Source organism: Pistacia vera, unplaced genomic scaffold (genome assembly GCF_008641045.1).
Source record: "Pistacia vera cultivar Batoury unplaced genomic scaffold, PisVer_v2 Contig818, whole genome shotgun sequence".
NCBI classification, from domain to species: domain Eukaryota; kingdom Viridiplantae; phylum Streptophyta; class Magnoliopsida; order Sapindales; family Anacardiaceae; genus Pistacia; species Pistacia vera.
In genome coordinates, this window is record NW_022196688.1 from 28,296 (window position 1) to 47,881 (window position 19,586).

Consider the following 19,586-nt stretch of genomic DNA (forward strand, 5'->3'; position numbering starts at 1 on the left):
TATCTCTTTATTATTTTTATTTTTTACCTATTTTGTTCTTTCCTAGTGTGTTTCGGGTTTCCAACACATGTAACATTATTTTAATATCTATTTTTATTTTTTCATTATATAATAAAATTGATTTACATTTATACCTTTTATAAAATTAATTTAAATTATTTTATACCTTTAAATATTTTATTTTTATTTTTTAATAAACTTATATTCTTTTTTAATTGTTTTTACAAACCGAATATTCATTTTAATTTTCGCTCTTATTATTATTAGAAAAAAAAATGAGTTTATAAAAAGAAATAAATTAATAAGAGTAAATACACAAAGACAGGGCCGGCGAGAAGATTGTAGATAAAATAAGAGGGGGCCGTGCGTTCAAAGAAGCTCAGCCTTTGTGAATGGATATGCGCGCTTCTCCATCCTACGAGAGAAGCTTTCATTAAATTAATTTTACTACAATCCATTAACCAATCATTCAATGTCTCTCCCTTTTCTCTCTTCTTCTACTTCTCCTATTTCCTCTCCTACTTTTTCTCTTTATCCTTACTCTTCTTTATATCTTCGTCATCAAATTCGTCATGGTGGTACAAGTCTTAAATTATTGGGTTTTGGAGTTGGAGAGAGGTTAAAGCTTGTTTATATGGGGAAAAGGGCACGTGGGTTTTTGTGGGCTTCGTCTGTTTCTAAGTGTAGAGCTGACAAAAGAGGAGATTTTGGTATGTGTGATGATGAAGAAGATGAGACTGATACTGATACGGAAACTGAAGAAGAAGAAGAAGAAGAAGAAGAGTTGAAGGAGACAAGTGGGTCATCTTCTTCTTTGCCTGAGAGATGGGATGTTTTGGGCCTTGGTCAAGCCATGGTAATTTTCATTTCCTTCATTTGTTTTTTGTGTTCTGTTTGATTCTTTAGAAAATAAGGGAGAAAAGATACAAAATGTAGAAAAATTGAAACTTTGAGGCGTTTTTTCAAAAGATAAGGAAATTTGATCTCTTCTTTCTTTTGGTTAAGTGGTTACGTTTTGGAGTTTGTGTGTTTATATGTTATTTTCTGTTTCATTCTTGAGAAAAGAAGGGAGTAAAGCTACAGAACATATAAAAATTTAAACTTTGAGGCATTGTTTGAAAATATTAGAAAATTCGATCTCTTCCACATGTAACCTCTCTTTGGGTTTAGAGGTTACATTTGGGAGTTTGTGTGTTCTTATATTATGTTATGTTTGGTTCTTGAGAAATTGTGGGGACAAGGCTACAAAAAGTAGAAATCTTAAAACTTGTTTTCTAATGTTGTTATTTCCGATGTAATCATTTTTTCTGTTTGATTCCTTTAAGAAATTTAGATGCAAGAGCTTTGAAATACTGTATGAAAAGAGGTGAGAAGGGTAAATTTGCTTAATTCTGTACAGCTATTAGTTGTATTATGTTCAGGAATTTTTTTTTAGCTCAGAAATTGGGATATTCCAGGACTTGGTTGAAGATGTAATTTAGGGAAAGAGCATGTTTTGTCATTCAAAATTTATGATTTTTTAGTTGACTAAGATGTCTTTAAATGCTTTTAGAGCCATTTCTTGAATTGAATTGCTGCAATTTTGGAATTCAGCTTCAGTTTTCATATATGCAGTACCTTAGAAAATAACTGATCTATCCTAGCATTGCATCTCTATATTGGTGTTTTAGGTAGATTTTTCCGGTGTGGTTGATGATGAATTTTTGGAGAGATTGGGATTAGAGAAGGGAACAAGGAAGGTTATAAATCATGAAGAGAGAGGTAGGGTTTTGCAGGCAATGGATGGTTGCAGCTATAAGGCCGCTGCTGGTGGATCTCTTTCCAACAGCCTGGTGGCCTTGGCAAGGCTTGGTGGGAAGCCCATTGGAGGCCCTGTTTTGAATGTAGCTATGGCAGGCAGTGTGGGAAGTGATCCGTTGGGTGGCTTCTACAGGTTGGGTTTGGTTTGATTATACTTAATAGTTAAATCTTTTCTCAACTTATTTTCAATACTGTGTTGACCAATTTTACTTGCTAGATAGATTGTGGATTTTTCATTGCTCATTTGGTTTCAGTGAGTTCGTTTATGATATTTTGATGGTTACTAAGTCACTATCTTAATATGTTTTATAGGGCAAAACTGCGTCGGGCAAATGTGAATTTTTGCTCTGCACCCATCAAGGATGGGACAACAGGAACAGTGATAGTTCTCACCACTCCAGATGCCCAACGCACAATGCTTGCATATCAGGTCAGATATCTAATTGTATTTCTGGATGAATTATAAATTTCATTTCATGCTTGAAGGTATAACATTTTAAAATTATTTTTACCAAGTAATAAAGTGGTTGAATTTAGTTTCTCTTTAGCTTTTGAGCTTTGAACTTGTAATTATATGCTTGATTATAAGTTGCAGACTCCTCAGCTTGATGCTTGTGCAACATCTTAAATTATATTTTATTCTATCCGGATTTTCTTTTTGGTTAATGCATATCATTCTTTTGATTTTTTATAGTAGTTACATTTTGTAAAACTATATATATTTATTCAAGGTTTTTCTTCCCGTCATTTCTAATGACTTTTGCATACATAATACATATTTTTTCTTTGACATCACAGTTCTTGTCTAAGTGAGTTTCCATGTGGTCTAGTAAGCTAACATCTTCCCTTTGTCATATTATCGGTCGTAGAGACTATGCAGCAAAAATGAAATCTAATAGTATCTGGACAGAGATGTTTCTTGTCTAACTTGAAAGTGTAGAGCTCACATAGTTTCTGCTTTCGTTTGTATTGACCACATATTTATTGATAATATTTCATAAATTTCTCATAACCTTTGCTTAGAAACAACTCAGGGTAATAACAGTATGGATATGATGAACTTTACCAAATTTCAGTTATTTGAAATGTGAAGATAAATTTGGTTTGAAATTTGTGGGGGCATTTAAATAAAAAAGACAAGCAAGCTTGGAGAATTTTTACTTACCTATGAGGATAGCAAACAACAATCAGTCAGTGATTAAATAACTCATCCTTAATTGGCTGCCCACTATTCAATAGTTGAGGATCCAAGTTCAAATTGGAAATGGAAGCATTATCTAACTTGAAAATTCCGTGAAAATCTCTTTATGAATTGTTGTTCCATCAAGTTATTAATTATTGGAATCACGTTGCCAAAAAAGGAATGATTTATTTTGGCTGCTTGAGAAAGTTTCATTTTGTTCCTGTGCTAGTGCACTTAAATTTTCCATGTAAATTACATTGGAGAAAATTTTCTATAGCCTCAGTTTTATTTAGCTATGCTATAACATATTTGGTTATTAAAATAAAATCCTAATATTTTACCCTCTCTATATAATTTCAGGGTACGTCATCAACTATTAACTATGATCCTTCCTTGGCTAGCCTAATTTCCAAGACAAATATACTTGTTGTTGAAGGCTATTTATTTGAACTTCATGATACGATCAAAACAATTACAAGAGCTTGTGAAGAGGCTCGCAGGATGGGTGCTCTTGTTGCAGTAACAGCATCAGATGTGACCTGCATTGAGAGACACTATGATGATTTCTGGTTAGACTTTTATACCATTTGTCAATTATCTGTATGTCTTTTATGGTGTTTGACAGTTTGTTCACTTTTCAAGATTCATTAGGGAATAAATTTGGAGTTTATATTTAGGTGGAAATGGAAATAATAATTTATTCTGACCATGCTATCAGATAGATATGAGATCAATCCCATTTACTAAAAGCAATTTAGAAAAAGAAGCCCTTGATCCTAAAATTTTGTATATGCCTCTGATATTTTGCAAAGTGGAAAATATGTTGATTGACATCAAGGAGTTGTAGTGAATATTATGACCCTTTGTTTTCCGACCTAGGGGTTGGAGGATCAAATCTCTTGGGATGACTGACCTTGGATATTAGTCCCAAAAGTTAACTCCTACAAAAGGTTATAGGTTCAACAGTAGTCCCCAGATCTTAACCAGGTGCACATATGGAGTAATTTAGGGTCATTAAAGAAACAAAAAAAAGAAAAAAGTTCACATCCTGTATATGATAGTTGCATGACGACGGAATGCATTTCATGATACCAAGTGCTCGCATTTATTTTGGAGTCTGGTGCATTTATTTCCAGAATTTGTTACACTTGTGCATTTGATATAAATGTGTTAATTACTTGTGCCAACGTGAAGGGTTCTAGTTCATATGGTGAAGCTGCTTTTTCTTTTATTCAAATTAGTACCTAACTTCAGTTCTTTTCTCCTTTTGGCTCAGGGAAATAGTTGGAAACTATGCCGATATTGTGTTCGCAAACAGTGATGAGGCAAGAGCTTTCTGTCATTTTTCATCGAAAGAAAGCCCTGACTCGGCCACCAGGTACCTAAGCCATTTTGTTCCCTTAGTCTCAGTTACTGATGGGCCTAGAGGCTCCTACATTGGTGTGAAAGGAGAAGCTGTATATATTCCTCCTTCACCATGTGTTCCAGTCGATACTTGTGGTGCTGGTGATGCATATGCATCTGGTATTTTATACGGAATATTACGAGGCATTTCAGACTTAAAAGGAATGGGTGCATTAGCAGCTAGAATTGCAGCCACAGTTGTAGGACAACAGGGAACACGACTTAGCGTCTGTCACGCGGGTGAGCTAGCGGGGACATTTGCATACCAACTTGAGGGTTCCACTGTAACATCAGATATTGGTTCTGATCACATTTCCAGCTTGTAATGGGGAGCCCTGGTCCCGTCAAGTTGATTGCTCAATTCATTTTGTAGGCAGTATTCATTTGTTCATAGCTCAGTAACAGTGTACATTATCATTATACATTGATTACCGGCTAAAAATTTGCCAGGTCTTAGTAATTTATTTTGATGGTCATCAAAATGGTTGTATTTTGAAGTTATAGTTTAGCGTACAAAGAAATCATATAAAGAGTTTTGTATAAAGTGATATGATAAAAAATAGATGGAAGAGTGAATACAAAAGATTAAATTCATTCTTTTATTAATTTTCTGTCACATCACTTTGTACATAAATCTTTGTTAGATTTCTTTGTACGTCTAATATTATCGGTGGCATTCACGGTTATAATATGATGTTTCACAGGAATTACCCTATGAACAATAATTTCTCTGGAAATAGGCATTCATAATTTATAGAGTTAAAACTTACAAGACATGGACATGAGGCTTGAGTAATAACAAAAATCCTCTTTGGGTTTGGGTAATAGCAAAAATCCTCTTTAAAGTTTGGGTAATAATAAAAATCTTGAAGTTAGATGTAATAACAAAAAATCAAAAACCTGAAAGCTTGCATAATAATAAAAATCTTCTTACCATAAGTAAACACTTAAAATATAAATTTATTATGTATTTAAAATTCTCCTTACCATAGGTAAACACTTAAAATAAAAAAATATATTATTTACTTTAACACTTAATGGTGGAGAAATTCTTTTATTTCAGAAATTTTAAAAAGATTTTTGTTATTTAATTAAAACTCAAGGGAGATCAATATTATTTATTCATTATTGGTTAGAAGGCTTCTATTTTCATATAATAGAATTTTACAAAATGTTGAATAATCCTTTTGTCTTTTGTTTTGCCTCGTTAATATCGATGGTTAGGCTATTCAATGAAGTAATTTATCAAAATTTGGGTAATCAAAACATAGGTGGGGTTGGAAATGAATCATAAAGAAGAAAAATACATCAAACACACAAAATTATCAAAGCAAAATTCTCTTAGTTTAGACGCAAAATATGTTGACATTTTTGGCAAAGTGGTTGAAAATTTGACAATTCTAGCAATGCTATGCTAGATTTTTTATTGAATTTGTGGAAGAAGCTTCATTTTGCATATATCTGTATATTTATTGAATTTGGAAGATCACATTTTTTTTTATAATTTTATATCTTTTGTTTATAATTAGAAACCCGTTAAAACGTGTTTGATAAAAAAATTAAAATAACATGTTTTTAGTATGTATATAATATGGCTAATGTTGCACATATAAAATGATCCAATTTTGTATTTCAATCAACGCGACTGATGATTTAACATATTATATCGGTAAAGAGATTATTTACGTGTAGTATTATTGTTTTAATATTAAATACATGATTTCAATAAGATTCTCGAAATCAAAGTTCTAAAATTCCCATTAATTATTGAGGATTTTATAGTGCAAAAAAATATATCATTAAACTAAATTTCTATTGTGTATAAACTCTGAAAAAAAAAATTCATAATATTTCTTAACAAAACGAACCAAATACCCCACCTTCATATCTTTAAAATATCTTATTTTGGCTTTTTTTATTAGAATTTGATGCCTCTTATGTCAAAAGAGAAAATCAGAAGAAATCTTATAATTTTTAGCTGTGCCTGCCCTATCAATAGGAATATGAATATTCCACCCCCAAATTCCTCCTCCTCCTCCTCTCTCTTTTCTCTCCTCCTTTTTTACAATGTCAAGCACGGAATACTAAAAGATCATATTGATTAAAATGCATAGCATTTTTAGATTTATAATATTCATTATATTAGTTTAAACTAATATTACATACAACTATAAATAAAATACATTTTTAATTATCTAAAAATACTCCTAAAACCTATCAATAACTTTTGCTGAGGTTTTACTTTTACATGGATAACCCTTAAGGCTTAATGAAAGAAATATGAGACCCATAAATTTCATAATAGAACATTCCTTGTAGTTTTAGAATGAAACACTTACACCCTTGTAACTGAACAATGTTTGTGAAAAATAACTATTTAATATTTTGATAACATGACAAATGTTAGATATTAACTTGTTTTTATCATAGGAGAAAACATGAAATAAGAGCATATTAACTATTGTACCAAGATTCTATGTCAGAATTAATTTTTCATAAAGTGTTAGTTAATTATAAGGGTATAAGTGTTTCATTCCGAAACCTGTAAGTCTCCTATTCTTTCACTAAACCTTAGGGGTGTCCATGTAAAAAGCTTGTGGTGCATTTGTGCCTTGCATATGTATAAAAAGGGTAAATAACATTTTCGTATATGAGATTTGACGTAAAAGCCTTGGATCCAATAACATAATTTCGTATATGAGATTTGGCGTAAAAGCCTTGGATCCTCTAACATAATTTAGTTAAACACTTACATTATGTCTTATGAGAATAACATTTTCGTTCCTATGGTGTTGGTCTATTACATTAAAGACATTTGCTTCGAATACTAGTATTTTGATTTATTGACTTAATAAACAGTTGATTGGGAGATCATAATTAAGTGAGTACCCTTATACATTCATCAATCATTGGGTTGGCTTTTATATTTTCTATAATAATTTTTAAATTTTTTTTAGTTTATAAATTTATATTAGGGTTTTAATAAAAGGACCATGTTAACCTTCTTCTATTAACAAAAGTTTAACAATATTAGGTTAAAAGGGGTATTAACGATGAGATTTTAAAAATATTAGGTTATAATTGATTAAATTCATGAAACCTGGCAAACACCTGATATCAAATTAAACAAGAGGGGTGATCAGTGAAGAAGATCTCCCCAGAACAAATGTATTGTTTCCAAGTACTAAAGCCAAACCTCGAGGACTAAACGGTTATTTTTTGGTATAATGGGCCTTAGGCTTAAGCCTTAGCCCATTCATAAAATGAAAAATCAATGTATTTCTTTAGCCATCACTACATTGAAATTTGAAACCTTCCCAACTCCATTGTACAATTAAAATCAAATGGTAGTTGGGGAGACAATTGACTTTATTATTTGGTCAAAATGAAAATAACCTCTATCGAGTACATATATTTAGGTTTCAAGGGGATTTCCCTTTTTAATATTATAGTTATCATGTCCATTAATATAAACTGTCAACATGAGCTATAAAATATTAGGGATATTTTGTAATTAATCCTATAATATTTAGAAATTAATTCTATAATATTTTGTTTAAACGTAATTTACTATAGAAATATTTATTTTTCCTTAGTTTAAGATATTTGTTTCCAGATTTTATGTAGTCATTGTACCAATATATACGGCCTCCACATTGGGGAAGAATATACAAGTGAATTATTCAAAAACCATTTTTTTACATAAATCATTATTGATTTGACATATATATATGAGATTTTTACGGGGCTTTTGATAATTTCAGAAAAAATCTGATACTTTAAAAAAAATCACTGAAGTGCTTAAGATTTAGCAATTTTTCAAGGGCATATAATATTAACCTTGGTCCTGGTCTATGTTCCATAGCACAAAGTTTAATTAAGAAATTTGACTAATTCAACATTCAGTCTTATTTTCTGCTCTTCTTCATTGATTTTCTCTCTCAAATTTGTAAGAATTTTCAGCATAACTACAAACTATTGACTTGACTAAATTGTAATTGGACTCAAGTGGAACTTATTGAACGGTCCATATAAAATAATAATAATAATAGCAACAATTTTAGGGTTGATTTCAGAAATTCAAGAATTCTTTTTTAAAATAATTCTGTGTGCCTACATTTTAATTAAATCTTACTGCAAGTCAACGAAATCTTTTCTTATATAATTACGGGTATCATCGTCATGTGTGTTTTTATAATGTTTTTAGCATTAATTAAAAGAAAATTTGGTGATGAAGCAGTTGTTTAAAAAAAAGAATTAATTTCTATTTTGAGTAAGTTGGTGATGTTGGTAACCTAAAAGAATGTTAAGGCTCTGATCAATGAATATTAAGTCTACTAACCTTTTTATTATTATTATTATTATTATTTTTGGTGAATGGGGGTGTCGGAGCCAGCTTGCGTGCACTTTGATAATCCTTCAGAGCTCTAAAATTAACTACCAGGTAAACCTTCCAATGACCACCCCTATTAGTAATCGATGAGAATTAAACTCAAAACCTCTTGAGTAATACACTCAAAAGTCCTTATCGCCCCACCTAATCGCCTAGAAAATTTTCGTCATTTTGATCTCATTCTTTTATAAGACATTTAATGTTTGATAAATTTGGATTCAATAGAAGACCTTTTCAAGATTGAATATTTTGCTTTGAATATTGTTGTTAGGAGAATATAAAATAACTTTGAAAATTCGTACTTTGTTTATTTATTTTGCAGTTTGGACTTTAAACTCAAGTTTATTATTATTTACTATGGTTGTTGTCATTTTTCTGTGTTTATATGTTTGTTGATTTTTTTTATAATTTAGTTAACATTTAAGCAAATTAAATAAGTTAAATTCATGTTAAATAATACTTTAAACGTATCGTAAACAAGTTAAACGTATCATAAATACCTTAAATGAATAAAATCAATCACCCCCACATCCTTTGAGAAATGCAAGGTTTTCGAATAACTATTACAATTTAATCAAGTTACCTCCAACCCTTTCAGAAACTAATCAATTACCCAGTAAAATCCTAACACTACCTAAGCTCAGTTAAATATACGAGGGTAAAATGGTCTTTTTATTGTCTCCTTGTTTCCTTCTTCCTTTCCGTTTCTTCTCCTTCCCCCTCCCTTTTTCTTCCTCGGTTTCTTCTCCCACCATTTTCTCTCTTTCTCATTTTCAGACCTGCCACCGCTCATCCCCACCCACCGTTAATGAATTTGGTGTGCGATGGAGTTGGGTGGTGAGGGGTGGGGCAATTGGCTTAATTATTTGGCCAAGATGTTGACTACATGGCACTGCTTTTAATCTCCATCAAATACATATAATTTAGGTTTTAAGGGGATCCCCTATTTTAATATTAAAGTAATCGAATACATTAATATAAATCATTGTTGATTTGACTTAATTAAACTACATAGTCTAATTTAATCCAAAGATTATTCCAAATTGAATAACATCACCAAATCGATAACATAAATTAAGTCTTGTCTAAGTTTAATCAAGAAATTTGAGTAACTCAACATTTTGCATTATTTTCTCTTCTTCTTCTTTGAATTTCTCTCTCAAATATGTAACAATTTTCAATCATAAAGGCAAACTATTGACCTAACTAAATTGCAGTGGGACTCAAGTGGTATTGCATTGCCCATAGAAATTTAAATAAATAATAATAATAATAGCAGCAATTTTTAGGGTTAATTTCAGAATTTAAAGAATTCCTTTTCATATTATTTGAAGTCAACGAAATATTTTCTTATATGATTATGGGTATCTTTTATAATGTGATTAGTGATGAAAAAAATGTTAAAATAAAGAATAAATTTGTATTATGAATAAGTTGGTGATGTTGGTAACCTAAAATAATATTATAATTCTAATTGCATTAATTAATTAAGATATGATTTGGAATTGTGAGGAAAGTGACCTCATGAGTTAGGCAAGTTACATCAAAGTTAGTTTCATGGATTATTTAAACAGAGAAATACAAAATTATAGACATGACATATTTACCTCTTAAATAAATAATGCAAAGCACTCACCCCACTCCCAAGGGTTGGACCAATGCCTTCAGCTAAACTCAATCTTTACCATATAAGAAAAATTTGTATCATACTATATTAGTTTGAAAAAATTAGTTCGGTCTTATCGGCTTTTTAGTGGGTTTTTATTTATTTATATTTCTGGAGGGTTTTTTTAATATCTTTTTAGGATGGTTTATGATATTTTTAAGAGTTTTTTTCGGTAATTCTAGGAGTATTTAAAAAAGATTAAAAAAATAAACGATTGGGTTCGGTATGAGTAAACCAAGCACTGATAATAATTCCTTAACATATGGTTTTTATTAAGAAAAAAAAAATAAAAAAAGAAACAATTTTTTTTTTTGACTAAAAATTCGAACAATTCGATTTTTTGATTTGATACGGTTTCGCAGATTTTTGTCCTCCACTCTCTCAATGTTATGCCTAGAAAAGTAGGGCTGACGCAAAGCCCTGTCAGCGCAAGTAGACATAGCTTAGGTAAGTCCAGGAGCCGTTCAGATGCACCCACGTCGCACGTTGACGCAAGAGGCATGCTCTTGTCAGTGCAGTAGGTGTGCGTCAGGTTGGTGAAAGGCTGGAGGTGATCCACGTGTCCAATCCTTGCAAGAATCAAGTAAATCACTCGAGCAGGTGAATAACGGGGCACAAGAAAGGATTTGGAAGTCAATCTGATTCACTCCCTGATTTAATAATCATTATCTCAATTCATCCCACTATAAATAGAGAGCTCCTCTCCCGTTTGTGAGATTAGCTAATTTCACTTTGGAATAACATATATTCTCTCTCTTATAATCTCTTGTAAATCAGCTCGCTAAATGTGACTTGACCTCAATATATTAATACAATATCAGTGGACGTAGGAGTCGCTTGTTTAAGCATCCGAACCACTTTAAACATCGTTCCCCATCTCTTATCCATTCTAATACCTCCATTTGCGTGTGTTTTCTGAGTCAGCTCAGCATTTCACACGTGCATTTAGTTGGTGTCAAAATCACGCATCAACACTCAACAATTTATTTACAAAGAAAAGCATGATTTTGCATATTTGTAATTTCTTTTAACATTTTCTTCAGCCTTGCTTCTGCAATATACTATAAGAAATTACATGTGATTGTGTGATTCAATGGACAAGCTTCTTGAAGAAGAGTTAGAAATGAAAATCAATGGTAGCAAGAGTGTTTTTTTTTTTTTGAGCATTAGATAATGGTGTGTTCTCTTCTTTGCCGAAGCTTCCTATTTTGACGAGGACTAAGCAGCCAATATGGCTATTCCAACAAACTAATTTGATTAGTATTTGCAACTTGGGTAATATTTATTTATTTATTTATTTATGATGATCGGGGTGTTCGAGTCAGTTTATGCACACTTCAACTAATTTTTCGAAACCTTAGAACTACCGATTGGGTAAAAGCTCTAGTAGGTACTTCTATAAGCACCTGAAGAGGGATTCAGATTCAAGATATCTTGAGTAATACACGCAAGAGTCCCTATCAAATTGCTCAGTCATCTAGAGGCAGTTAACTTGGGCAAATTTCATTCCTTTAAAGAGATAGCTAAATCTCAAAGGCTCTAATAATATTCTGAAAGTTCAAAAAAAAAAAAAAAAAAAAAAAAAAAAAACTCTCGCTTAGGTTATTTTTTTAAAAGTAAATATAAATGCAATAGGGTATATATATATTGAAGGGGGTTTGATATTTTATAGGTTTTTTCTTTAATATTTTCCGAACGCTTTTATATTTTTTGAGAATCATGGGGTGCATGAGATTAGCTATTTTGAGGAACGAAAGTTAATAATTGAAAGTTATATATGTTGACATGTGAAAGAAATAATAATTGAATTCACAATATGATAATAAGATGATAGATTACTTGGAGTAGAGTTTTTATATATTTTTTAAATTATAGATATTTATGTCATTATGTGAATCATTTTATTAAAAAAAATATAGATTATAGCGGCAATAAACCCACATTATAAAATATAAAGAGTAATGTTAGTTTAAAAAGACACATAAAACGGGGTATACAAAGACAATCTCCATCCTTGATTTTCATGATTTTTTTCCTCTCTTTTTTTTTTTTTTTTTTTTGTCTTCTTGAGGATGTACTTTGTAACCTTCTTTGTATGGGTCGTTGTAAGGATAGTATTTTTCAAATATAAATTATTTTATTTTATTTATATATTCTTTTATCAAATAAAGTTATGTCGTTTTAGTATTTTCAAAAAAGAAATAACCGTTTTTTATATTTATTTTTTAAATATTTTTCAACTCTTTGTTCAACAATATACGGCGCTAAAGATGAATGATTGTGCTTCTGATGATGATGTAAATCGACGGCTGAGAAACAACAAAGTACAATTATTGGAGATAATGGAACACGTGGCCTTGCGTAAGCTGACTAAAGCAGCCTGATAAGGACGGCAATTTTCAGGTACTTCCGCGTGTAAAAGATATAATTAGTCATACGAAACCACACAAAATACCTAAAATAAAAAACCAAAAATAGAATTAGAAAATTCTCAAATAGATTTAAATTGCAATTTCTTTTAAGCTTCTCTTTAATTAATGTCATATTAATAATATGGAAATGAATATTATTATTTGCATTAATGTCTCTCAATTAAAGTGTTATTTCATATCATTTAATTGAATGTTTATTATTTCTTAAGGTCTCTAAATTAAATCATTTAAATCTATATTTACACAAAATTTTCAAACTCATAATAAATTTAATTCACTTTTGTTCTTTTTTTTGTTTTTTTTTGTTTTAAAGACTCAAATTATAAGTTTTTGTTCTATGTATCAATAAGTTTCTAATTCATCTATTCTTTCAATATTGAAATTTTTTGTTTTTTTTAGAACGTTTATAGAAAGTGTGAGCAAATAATAATAATAATAATTGTTGGTGTCAAAGTATCATATCAGTTAGGAGATGGGACCATGATCGCTTATATAGCACAAAGACACTCTCATCATCCGAATGAGTCTTTTTAAGACAAAACTGTGCAGGGTCTTAGGGTTTGAAAAAGAAAATTATCTCTGACAACCCACTTATTATGTGTTTAGATCCAACATACATCAACAAAAATAACCGTAATTCATTTTTAAAATATTAACAATTTTCCTAAGGCTAAAAAATCTTATCTTTTTTTTTTTTTTATTAAATATAATAGTTCTAATTTTATAATTTTAATCACAGACCTAAAATTTTGTAAAATAAATTAATATCAAGAATTACTTTACCGTCAATACAAATGAAAAATGATAGATTAATGGAACTATATATTTAGGACGAGCCATGACTGTAGAGTAAGTGATGCAGAATCATATAGATTGAATAATAATTTACCCCTTTTATATATGAAATAATAACTTTCTCCTTGTTGTAAGTGTTCCATAAAGAATTCAATGCTTCATTGGAGGAACAAAAGATAATACCTGTTAATCAAATGATAAAAAGCCTAGCAAAACAATAAAGTCAAACTTAGATCATTATTTCATATACCTTGGGAGGAAACTTGCAATTAACCTTCAACATATAATAAGTATATCGTACCATAAAGTGTCAAACTTTGTTTAATACTTATATGACTACTCATATAAGTAGTTTTTACTTTTAATATGGAAACAAGTCTTGAAATCTTAGACAATCACCTATTCAAGCAAAAATAATACTTAAATCACAAAACGATTTGTAAATAATACATTTTTATTCATAATAGTTTTACATTTACAGAAAATTCACAAATAGGATATTTGCTTAACACAAACTAGGTCAATTTTATCCTGAACAAAAAATTCGTTTGGCTCATGCATATAAATTTGTTCTTCAAGGTAATAGTGCATATGTTTAATTGTTCTAATTTCATGTCAATGGATGCAACCATGACATACACTTCTAGAGCTATGTTTTACATAGGGGTGTGCAGGAATTTAGGGTAGAACTGGAATCGACAAGTACCTGGGGTTTCGATTCTAAAAAATTGAAACCAACACTGTGCAAATCTGGTTCCGGTTTCACATTTCAAAAATCGGAACTAGAACCAACGGTCTTTGCAGTTGGGGTTTGGAGGGGGGATGCTAGTGGTTTCAGTTGGTGGTGTCAAAGGTGATTCTGGTGTAGGGATCGATCGGAATTAGGTTGGGAAGGTGCGAAAATCCTATGAAACCCTAAGCGGGCGACGATGGTGATTGATAGGCTATTGTGGTGGGCGAGGTTGGGGGTTTTGGTGGTGGTGGTGGGGTTGTGGGGGGGGGGGGGTATGCGGGTGAGTCGATTGGTGGGGGTCGAAGCCAATTTTGGTGCCATTATTAACGAAAAAGCTGAAACGCGTGGACCAAATACTGGGCAATGGTAAACAATTGGTGGTACAATCAAGTGAGGGGTGGGATAGGGTTTTTTTTTTTTTAATATATGGGTTGAGTGGAGTGTGTTATTGGTGTTTTAGGGGGGGGGGGGGGGGGGGGGGGGGGGGGGGGGTGTGGTGAGGACCGAAGACACCGAAATCGGGCTGGATTGGCCTCATACGATAGTCACTATAAGTGTGATTTGTAATTTCTGTAAACAGATGGGGGCGTATTATAGTTTTCATAGGATTTATTTGTCAATTTTGTAACTAGTGTAGTGTGTTTTAATTTTTCTAGTACCCAGAACCGAAACCGGAACTTGTGTTCAGGTTTCGATTCCAGCCATTTAGGGATTGGGTTTCGGTTTCGGTTCTGGTTTTGATTCAAATTCCATGGGATTTGGGTGTACTCAGACCCGCTCACCCCTAGTTTTACAAGTGGAGAGAGTGCTTCATTCAGTTCACACCTTTCTTTGATCATGTTCCCTTTGCAAGCACACGTGCTTTGAACCTTCAGCTTTTACCTTTGAGACCTTCTTTTTTCTTAAAGACCCATTGTGTCCTATAATCTTTTCGCCTTTAGGCGGTTTCACTAATTCTCAAGTATGATTCTTGGAAGAGACTTAAATAATTTTAACTAAGGACTTTTCTAGTGTAATTTGAGGATACAGACAATATGAACAAGCAAGTATAGCAAGATATATTAGCCAAAAAAAAGTATAGCAAGATAAAGGAAACTGCATAAAATTGATTTGTTATGCAAGTTTCAACGAGCGGCCGAGTTTTGAGCTTCACTATGCTCGAATGACGAATGAGTTTTTTGCAGTTGTGAGTTAATCGAGTCGAGTGGAGAACTACTCAATTCTTTTGCGAGCTTCGATCATGACCGAACTCGCGATTGCTAGAGATTTTGCGAATCAAGCGTCTGCTCGTGTCAAGTCGAGCCCAAGTAGCTATGAGTACTCGGTTTGACTACACCCTAAGATGACCATTGATATTAGCATCCTTGACCTTTGCTAGTAGCTATGGCAACATAATTTTGTTAAAAAAAATTACTAGATTTTAATATATTAAATTAATTGATAATTCATTAAATTGAATATAATTAATTTAGTAATTTTTATCTATATGTAAGGATTTATTTGATATATACATGTAGAAAATCGAAAAAAAATAATTTTGAAAACCTATCTAGATAAATGATGAAAATCTAACTATGTTGAAAGAGCTTGAATCATATAATGATATTAAAAAATTGTTTACCAATCATTTTTTTTATTCTAATTTCAATTAAGTGATCAATTTTAAAGTTACAATCATCCCAAACATACACTAAATATTAAGTTTCAGTAAAACTCTATATAATTTTAAGCATCATTTCTACGATATGATTAAAGCTTATAAAAAAAGAGTTTATTAGAGTAGAGTTCATGAAACATAGTTTTTATAAATTTTTTTAATGTTGGTAGTAGGAAATATAAAAGAATTTTTAGTATTAATTTACTAAAAAGTATTTTAATATATAAGGATAAATCAAGTATACAAGAATAAATCAAGTCAATACACATATAAAACAGAATAGAGATTTTTTTTTTTTTTTTAAAAAAAAAACTTCAAACATTTAGTTCAAAACGACCTCAAAATTTGCTCTCTCATAAGCCATTATTTAAAACCCTATAAGTACTTTTGAAATGCAATCAAATAACCTAGCAAATTTTAAAAAATGCTTATAACTAAATAATTCTTTTGATAAGTAGATAAGTTAATTCCACTTAAAGAAGCTCTAATATAAACCATTATTTTAAAACCTGACTTGTTCTGAGACCTGGCAAAGTAACCAGGTCACAAGTTGATTGGTTCCAATCGATTGGATAGATGACGTCAACAACAAAAGTATTTTTTAAAAATTACAAATTAATTCCTTAAATTTTAGTATATTATAAAATATCCCTAATAAATTTTAAATTAGTCCTTCAAATTTTAATTTATTTTAAATATGCTCAAGAAAATTACGAATTATTCCCTAAAGTTTTGAAATATTTTGCCTCCTCAAAATTACAAATTAATCCCTACAAATTCAAAATATAACAAAAACCCCTGGACAACCTGAACGACTGGAGAGATTGTCAAGTCTTGATCAGACCGGTCCAACCTATCGGTCCGATCTGGGTTTTAAAATAAAGATATAAACATACATCTTCATTAATCTTCCTTTATAGTGAGTGTTTTAAAATAATTTTAATAAAATTCATATGAACCAATTTACAACCGACATAGACAATTGATTTTCCTCTTGATGTGCAATTATACATGAGGACAAACTAGTTCACGATAAAGAAATGGATCACATGCTGTAAAACTTTTTAAAACTCAGAAATCATCGTTAACACAAAAAATAGTAAATTAGAAAAAAAGTTTCAAGTCTCGGAAATTAAAGCAAAAACAAGGCAATTTTAATTCTACGAGTTAATGCGCTAATAATTAACAAGACTTTCTCAAAATTACACCAATGCTCTTAAAATATATTGTCACCATTGATTCATTTTCACAATACAATAGTCTTTAGTTAATAAACTTTTATATACAATTAAACCACATATATAATAAAACTTTATAATTAATTGACATAAAAACCCTACACATAAAACTATTTTTACAACCCATCATCTTCATATCTTTTTATTTTTCCTTTTTCGTTTGGATACATATCTTACCATTTTTATTACTCTTCCTTTTCATCTATATACAACACATAACTTTAGTTTAGTTTCCAACACCGGCTTACACTGACAAAAGCTCTGATGCCGAAAAGACTAGGTCATATAGGCTACTGATACAATAACATTATCAGAATAATCAACAATAATCATCAGATTAAGTCACTCTAATGAATATTATCGACCGACCAATAATGTTATCAACATAAAGTAACATTTTTTTTTTTTTTTGACAGAATATGTAAAACGCTGCCAGAATTCTAGAATTTACCATGTTTCTGGGTGTATTGTTGAGAGATTGACCAAGTATTTCTCAGTATTGTATGATAAGACCTCCCAATGGAGCTCTATGTGGAATCCCCTTTCTTCTCTTGGCTGCTCTGAAACTAATGGCGGTTGGTGGTGGCGTTGATGGTGTGAAACTTTGTATTTTCGTCTTTGCATTTCCATGGCTAATGGCATCCAAGCCATTGATTTCATTGCACATTTTTCTTTTCTGAAAATTCTTTGATGACCCAGCAATCTGAAAAAGGAGTCAATGTATAAGCCATTGTAACCAATCAAGAAGTACATTTGTTAAACCACTTTTTTATATGTCTTTTCAGTACCTAATGCACCAATTCCACCTTTATATTTACTTAATATTAATATTATTCCCTCTTTTCTATTATTTGTGGCCTTCGTTTAAGAAGAGATCATATCATTACCATATTTACTTTACGGATAAAAAAGTTTCCAAATTATTATGGTAACTGAAACACATTGATCAGGACACTACTTTTTCAGAAATAAATTAATTATAAAAAAAAAAATCACAATAATTTGCCTAATTTATAAAGATACCCATATATGGTCAGGTTAATTTAAAATCTTACCTTGCAACCGAGAGAGCAGAAAGAGAAGGAATCAAGGAGGCTGCGGTCACAAACTTGACAGGTATTGGTGACGCCTTTACCAGGCCTTGGCTGAGGCCTCTCGTTTAAGAATACGATTCTGGCACTGTTGATTATGTATGTTTGAACTCCTGTTATATCCATGTATTTCTGAATCTCAGCTACTCTTATCACATCATGGTATGATGATCTCCTTATCTACACAAAATTCAATTCATATTTTACATCAGCCCCGGTAACGTTACCGTAGCTGTTCCTAGAGATGGTAACTACGGCACAGTTAGTTGACTAAAATATTTAACAAAATGATCGGGCAATATGAATATTGTATCATGCTCCATTGACACACTAAAAGGGATATCCGGTGTGGAAGATGAAGCTCCAATTCATTCCCCAATAAAAGGGCACATGTCATTGGTGAAACCAATGTAATTTCATGTGATTTTGGACTGTATATGAAACAATCACATGAATTTGAGGCTCCCCATGATCTTGGGCAGAATATATTTATTTATTTGATAGATGAAATTAACAGAATACCTGAATTGCCCTGTGGTCTTTATGAAATGCCAGACAAAGAGAACAAAGAGCACCATTCATACAGTCCAAGCAATACATGTTGCATTCACTCTTGTGGGCATCAGCGTGAAGTTTACATTGAACAAAGAAGCTCGTTTGGAGAAGAGGACGCACCCATGTTGGCCACTTTATATTTTCACCATCTTCATCTTCCTCATGATCTTCAGGACCTCCTCCTCCCTAATACAATCAATTAATAATCATTATAAAAAAAACAAACACAACAATCAGGAACTGAATATAGAGAGATGATGAAGGGAAAAGGACCATGATTCTTCTGTTTTTGGGTTTGATTTCTCTGACTGTGAGTAGTTCTTGATCATTCATGATTTTGTTAGAGAAAGAGAGAGAAAATATTGATGGGAAAAGTTGAATTAAGTTTGAGAGAAAGAGAGTGGAAAAAGATGTGGGGTTGTTTGTAGTGGTGGGTGGTAGATGGGCGTGTGGGAGGTGCTTATCTTTGGCCTTAAAAGTCTTCATCCGAACCTCTCTCCCAACCCAAACCTATTTAGATGCGTTTTTCTCAAGGAACTCTACCTTTTTAATTACTTTCCTTTCTATTGGTAAATATTATAAGCCATTCTTTAACATTATTGAATTTATCAATTCCTATCCTTATTCTCTTTTACTTTA

At 31.4% G+C, this 19,586-nt stretch overlaps 2 protein-coding genes across 2 annotated transcripts; one reads left to right on the forward strand and one right to left on the reverse strand.

Moving 5' to 3' along the window:
* Positions 1-333: 333 nt before the first annotated feature.
* On the forward strand, positions 334-4,884 carry LOC116117589 (uncharacterized sugar kinase slr0537). Its single transcript, XM_031403610.1, has 5 exons — positions 334-856; positions 1,671-1,933; positions 2,113-2,230; positions 3,344-3,552; positions 4,260-4,884. The coding sequence occupies exons 1-5, from the start codon at positions 473-475 to the stop codon at positions 4,711-4,713; spliced, it is 1,428 nt and encodes a 475-aa protein (XP_031259470.1). The 5' UTR covers positions 334-472; the 3' UTR covers positions 4,714-4,884.
* Positions 4,885-17,414: 12,530 nt separating this feature from the next.
* Positions 17,415-19,379, reverse strand: LOC116117564. The gene is made up of 4 exons (XM_031403574.1): positions 19,221-19,379; positions 18,915-19,133; positions 18,357-18,572; positions 17,415-18,004 (listed from the first exon to the last, which is right to left on the reverse strand). The coding sequence occupies exons 1-4, from the start codon at positions 19,278-19,280 to the stop codon at positions 17,795-17,797; spliced, it is 705 nt and encodes a 234-aa protein (XP_031259434.1). The 5' UTR covers positions 19,281-19,379; the 3' UTR covers positions 17,415-17,794.
* Positions 19,380-19,586: the final 207 nt, after the last annotated feature.

What these genes read in the sequence shown, in the direction of transcription:
- LOC116117564 (XM_031403574.1), bottom strand. Translation starts at nt 19,280, where the DNA reads ATGAATGATCAAGAACTACTCACAGTCAGAGAAATCAAACCCAAAAAC. An exon ending in CCAAAAACAGAAGAATCATG is followed by an intron (nt 19,134 to 19,220) that starts GTCCTTTTCCCT and finishes TGATTGTATTAG; the next exon opens with GGAGGAGGAGGTCCTGAAGA. An exon ending in AAGACCACAGGGCAATTCAG is followed by an intron (nt 18,573 to 18,914) that starts GTATTCTGTTAA and finishes AATTTTGTGTAG; the next exon opens with ATAAGGAGATCATCATACCA.
- LOC116117589 (XM_031403610.1), top strand. Translation starts at nt 473, where the DNA reads ATGTCTCTCCCTTTTCTCTCTTCTTCTACTTCTCCTATTTCCTCTCCT. An exon ending in CCGTTGGGTGGCTTCTACAG is followed by an intron (nt 1,934 to 2,112) that starts GTTGGGTTTGGT and finishes TATGTTTTATAG; the next exon opens with GGCAAAACTGCGTCGGGCAA. An exon ending in GCACAATGCTTGCATATCAG is followed by an intron (nt 2,231 to 3,343) that starts GTCAGATATCTA and finishes ATATAATTTCAG; the next exon opens with GGTACGTCATCAACTATTAA.